The sequence below is a fragment of the Sardina pilchardus genome, chromosome 20, assembly GCF_963854185.1.
Source record: "Sardina pilchardus chromosome 20, fSarPil1.1, whole genome shotgun sequence".
Classification (NCBI taxonomy): Eukaryota; Metazoa; Chordata; class Actinopteri; order Clupeiformes; family Clupeidae; genus Sardina; species Sardina pilchardus.
Window position 1 is genome coordinate 15677103 of NC_085013.1, and position 6049 is coordinate 15683151.

A 6049-nucleotide genomic window follows, 5' to 3' on the forward strand; every position below is an offset into this window, starting at 1 on the left:
TGTGATTGTAAACACCATGTCTCTCCTGTTTCCAAGGCATGATGGCTATGGGCAGCACTACCCTGGTATGCCATATGGTGTACACCCTTCTGGGATGTTCCCTCAGCAACAGGTGAGCGACAACCTGTATGTTAGAGGTTTCAATGGTATTGCTCAAATGATCACAACTGATAAGAATCATCTAAATTAGATACATCCGAATTAGTCATCTGTAAGCAAGGAATATTAAAACCTGTTTTTAAGTGTTGTTTTCACAGTGTTCCTCTTTATTTGATCATGTAAGACTAAAAGTGTGTATTTCCCTCTAGGGCTACAAGCGGGCTCTGGATGGCATGTACGGCCCCCCAGCAAAGAGGCATGAGGGGGAGATGTACGGAATGCCCTATGGTGGTCAGCAGGCGGACATGTACAGCCAGTACGGCAGCGGCTACCCTGGTCCTGACCGGAGGTCAATGCAGGGCCAGTTCCCTTATGCTTATGGCCGAGAGCGCATGGCCCCAGGCCAGGGCCCCCCACAGCACAGCATGCCTGCTGAGATGATGGGAGCAGGGCCCCCATCGGCTAACAGCGGTGAGGTGCCCAACATGTGGCCCTCCAGGACAGACATGCCCTACCCGTACCCAACCAGGCCAGGCCACTCCTCACAGATGCCCACTTACCCGGGCATGGGCCGTGGGGACGACATGGACGGCCTGCGGGCGGGTCCGGACGGCCAGTGGCCCGGGCACCGTGGCCAGTCCCCCTTCATGTCCACCTCCTCGGGCTCGATGGCAGCCATGAGCTCCAGGCAGCCACCGTCCTCCTACCAGACCAACCCGTCTATGGTCAACCACGTGTCCCGGGCCCCTAGCCCGGCCTCCTACCAGCGCTCACTGGAGTCCCCCAACAAAGCCTTCATGACGCCCATGAAAATGGCCAAGCCTGGCATGCCGATGCACAGCGGCGGACCACAGGGCCAGATGCCACCCAACCTACGCAAAGACCTCAACTACCCACTGGGGTCCGTAGAAGGCACCCAACCCATCTTGAAGCCACGCCGCAAACTTACCTCAAAGGACACTGGTATGGAATCCCCCCTAATGTGCTTCTCACTATATTTTTAAAGCATCCCATCTGAATGGTATGAACACCTCTACTATTGGGCTGTCCCTATTCATTCCCTCTTAAATCTTCACTTTTGCTTGACACTGAGCCTGACTTGTTGAAGTTCCTCTAGAGAGATAGGAGAGAAGTTACACCCACCTCCATGAGTCACTTACTCATGTGAGGAAGCTGAAACACAAACTGACTGGAGTATTTTCATCTCCCACAGGAACCCCAGAGGCCTGGCGAGTGATGATGTCCCTGAAGTCAGGCCTGCTAGCTGAGAGCACGTGGGCGTTGGACACCATTAATATCCTCCTGTATGATGACAGCACTGTGGCCTCCTTCAATCTTTCTCAGGTAGGTTCACCTCTGCATGTGTCCTATGATGCCAGTTCTGTATTAGCACTGTGGTCGAGTGGTAAGAATTGTAAATCACAAACAGTGCTTTCTAGAACTTCATATCCTGATCCACCCCCTTTCTCTGCACTTGGCTGTCACAAAAAAAACACACAAAAGCATGTACCCCTACTGATGAAAGTGACACCTACAGTACTGGTCACCATTTGATCATTGATCACCAATTTCATCACTTACAGTTGCTGTTATGTTTTGCAGTTGCCTGGCTTCTTGGAGCTCATTGTGGAATACTTCAGGAGGGGCCTCATTGAGATTTTTGGCATCCTAGAGGAGTATGAAGTGGGCAACGTTGGGCAGAAAACCCTGCTCGGTCCTGCCAAGGAGGAAAAAATGGAGGAGGACTCTTCTACTGAAGAAGAAAGCTGTGAAACAGTGGTGGAGCCGAATGCCCCAGCAGCAACTGACTCTGTGGAGTCTCCCCCTAGCGCCACAACAGCAGAGGTCCCAGCAGCCCCAACAGTCCCAGAGCAGAAACAGGAGGAGGCAGCAGCCGAGGACAAAAAGGAGGCCCAGGAGAAGGAGGGAAAGGAGGAAGTGGAGAAGGAGGGAAAGGAGGCCCTGGAGAAGGAGCAGGAGAACAAAGATCAGGAGAACAAAGATCAGGAGAAGAAGGAGGAGAAAAAGGAGGAGAAGAAGGAGGAGGAGAAAAAGGAGCAGAAGATGGAGGAGAAAAAGGAGGAGAAGAAGGAGGAGGAGGTCAAGGGAGGAGAAACTGTTGAGGACACCACAGAGAAGGAGGTAGAGTCTTCTCCTGAGCCTGAGCCTGAACCTGAGCCGAAACTCAAGCAAGCCAGCAAGTACGATAAGCTCCCTGTCAAGATAGTCCACAAGGACGATTTCCTGGAGGACATATCAGACCAGCTGGGCCATGTTCAGGAGTTCTCCAGTGGCCTCATTCACTGGCAGGTGGGCGGCGGAGACTCGACCGCCCACATCCAGACGCACTTCGAGAGACGTGATGGAGACACCCACAAGCCTGCGCTAGAGAGCCGCAGCAGCACGTCTGGGCAGGAGAGCCAAGAGAAAGATGAGGAGAGAAGGAGAGGCATCGTGGCCACCATCGATGACGTGCTCTCCTCCCACACAGGACCTTTACTAGAGGCAGACGATGACGGCGACTCCACCTCCTCCTACCGCTTCCGCCTCCATCAGGCACAGAGTCAGAAGGGCCTCACCCTGCTGGAGGATGAGCCTCGCTGCCTGGACGAGGCCCCGTTGGCCTCGGCGGCCGGCTGGCAGGACGCGCTGGCCAAGCGCTGCATCTGCATCTCCAACATCGTCCGGAGCCTGTCCTTCATCCCCGGCAACGACGGCGAGATGTCGCGACACGCCGGCATGGTGCTTCTCCTGGGCCGCCTGCTGCTTCTGCACCACCAGCACCCGGAGCGCAAGCGGCAGATGACCCCACCGGCACTGCCCGGTGACAAGGAAGAGCCGCAGGAGGAGCGCGGCGGCATGGCCTGCAGCAAAGACGAGTGGTGGTGGGACTGCCTGTCGGCACTGCGCGAGAACGCCATGGTCACGCTGGCCAACATCTCCGGGCAGCTGGACCTGTCGCTCTACCCCGAGAGCATCTGCATGCCCATCCTGGACGGGCTTCTGCACTGGATGGTGTGCCCGTCGGCCGAGGCCCAGGACCCGTTCCCGTCGTTGGGGCCGCACTCGGCGCTGAGCCCCCAGCGGCTGGTGCTAGAGTGCCTGTGCAAGCTGAGCGTGCAGGACGGCAACGTGGACCTGATGCTGGCCACGCCTCCGCTGGTGCGGCAGGAGAAGCTGTTCGCCACGCTGGTGCGGCTGGTGGGCGAGCGCAAGCAGCAGGTGTACCGCGAGATGGCCGTGGCGATGCTGTCCAACCTGGCGCGGGGCGAGCCGTCGGCCGCCCGCGCCATCGCCGTGCAGAAGGGCAGCGTGGGCAACCTCATGGGATTCCTGGAGGACGGAGTGGCCATGGTGCAGTACCAGCAGAACCCCCACAGCCTGCTGCACATGGGCCACCCACCCATGGACCCGCCCAGTGTCAACATGATGTGCCACGCCGCCAAGACTCTGCTGGCCCTGGCCAAGGTGGAGGAGAACCGGCCGGAGTTTGTGCTGTTTGAGAGCCGGCTGCTGGACGTGGCCATCTCCTCCGTGCTGCCTTTGGCCGTGGCGGCCATCACGTGCGAAGTACTTTTCCAGATCGGCCGCTCGTGACAGTAGAGCCCCCCAGGCCAAGGGACTAGAGACCAGACTGGGAAAATCACACGGAAATCAGTGATTTATATTTTTATTTAAACAAAAGAAAGTACAGAACACAACACATGTTTTTATATATGAAAATAAATATAAATCTATATATATATGTGCATATCTTCTCTGCATAATTAACATTTTCATTTGAGGATTTGAAAAAAGAAAATGAAATAATTTTAATACAAATATTTAATACTTGCTGTTAATGTATGTCAGTGTTTTGTTTTTGTTTACCAAAGCTGATGCTTTTTGTCTTTTGAGGAACAAAACAAGTTTTGTTTCTATTTCATTTTTTTACATTTTGGAATTTTATAAATGTTCCTGTCACCACCTGTGATTTTTCTTTCGGAGGGACAATTTATTTATGTTGTGAAATTTTGTAGATAGAGCTTCTGTTTTGCCAACTGTTAAAAAACACTGATTTTACAAAGAAAATGTAATGTATCCATCTCTGAAAAAAACTGAATTGTGCAATAGGATGTAGGGTAAGTTGCCTTATTTTGGGTAACTTTGAGATGTGAACCGTCAGTCTTTGTTTGTAACAACATGCAGTCCATGATTTTGACCATGGGTAGGCGCCGTTGCACCATTATATGGGATAAATAATTGTCTGCTTTTTTCAATCAAAAATGGGCTCACCAGCCTACTTGCTACTATCATTGACACAGACTGATTGGAAAGTCTTGGAAATAGCTGTTCTCTAAGCACTTGTATCGCTTCGATCCTGCCTCCCCCATTCCCTATGAAGATGCTATGTGTATATATAAAGTTGTACATCGGAAATAATACTTATTTTGTTTTCATTTGAATTTTAAGTTAGTTCACTATGTCCTTTTTCAAAGATGTGGTACTACAAACAGTGATTGTAGTTTTTAATAATTAAAGTTACTGTCTTTGTTGTTATAACTATTTTTATCATTGAAGTTATTTTTTAAATCTGGGACCAGGCCTTTGAAATCATCAGAACATGTTAACATCTGAGCACTGATCTAACTCACTCTTGTTGACATGACCTCCTCCAGACCTTGCATGACGCGTGACCTTTTATTTTGAGAATCACAGCTTGGAAGGAGAGAGGTCAGCAGACCAAACGCATTCCAAAGGAGTACATGCAGCCAAATGCTTCCCACCATTGTGTCGAGTAGGCTAGTTTCATATCCAGTCCAAATCATGATCATTGAGAAAGGGAGAGTCTAATCCAGTGAGGGTCGCTATTGACCTTGGTTGGCATCTGTGTCCTGTCGTTATTACATGAGAGTTAAAAGGGAGCTGGATCACGGATCTGTGTGTAGAGTGCATATCACATTTCAAGAATGTGATTGTTTGTTCATGCTCCTCACATGATAAAACAGGCCTCTGTCATTATTACATTCTGTAGTTTAGGAAAATTAGATTGTCATATTATGACATAGGTGCACTTTGCAACACATCCTTTTCTACATTTGTAGGCTGTGGAGCAGCAGTCTCTCTAGAACAACATCATCAATAAATGCTGAGTTAGAAACTCAAAACATGTCATTCCAGAAGCTTGCTCATTCTGCATCTGCAGCCAGCTCTTTTAGAACAGTGCTTTCTAGAACTTCATATCCTGATCCACCCCCTTTCTCTGCACTTGGCTGTCAGCTTTGAGTAGTTGGCTCTTTTCCTTTCAAATGCTGCCTCCACTCCCTCTTCTGTGATGTCAAACTCTGTCGTTGTTGAGGTAGGCCACAAGGCTGGTTGCAACAGGGCTGTCTTTTGATGACGCTTGCAGTTATCATCTTATTTAAACCTCACCTCAGCCCTGGCACGAAACTAGCGGGCCCAGAATTTATCAGACCAAGCATTTATGTGTTTTCTGATTTCATCAGGCCTAGTTTTTCCTGAAATATGCAACTATGCGCAACTCTTGCTGCCATAGCTCATTTATATCAAAATGTAACCAGTTGTGTATTCCCCAATGGGTTTTTAGTGCCAGTGTTGTCATGGTGTATTATTAATAGCCTACTAGACTGACCTCAGGGAGGGGCCACACCTCCAAAACACATGCTCAACTTTCGGCTGTACTTCCAGTTAAAAGGGAGGATTTCCTTACCATTGTTTTCACTTTTAAAGGCTTGTTTTTGACTGTGTTTGGGTTAAAGACATTCACAGAATTCACTCTTAGTTCAATCATTTCCTGTCTGCACCAATATTTTAATGTGATTGCGCAAGCAATTCAACACACCCTGTGATGTCAATGCCCTATTGGATATTGGATAATCCAATTTCATATAAGATTTTATTGAAAACAGAAAAACTTTTCACAGGTCGCAAATTTTGTCCATTCTTCACT

General features: G+C 49.7%; 1 protein-coding gene across 4 annotated transcripts in view; it reads left to right on the top strand.

Annotated features, from left to right (window-relative positions):
* The window catches only part of LOC134067623 (AT-rich interactive domain-containing protein 1B-like), a 144175-nt gene extending 139557 nt beyond the window's left edge, over positions 1-4618 (top strand). For all 4 annotated transcript variants that reach the window (XM_062522992.1, XM_062522995.1, XM_062522994.1 and 1 more), the window contains 4 exons: positions 37-112; positions 309-1062; positions 1313-1443; positions 1702-4618. In XM_062522992.1, coding sequence (XP_062378976.1) covers positions 37-112; positions 309-1062; positions 1313-1443; positions 1702-3696 — 2956 coding nt within the window. In that variant the 3' untranslated portion in view covers positions 3697-4618. The remainder of the gene's footprint in view (positions 1-36; positions 113-308; positions 1063-1312; positions 1444-1701) is intronic.
* The last annotated feature ends 1431 nt before the right edge of the window (positions 4619-6049 follow it).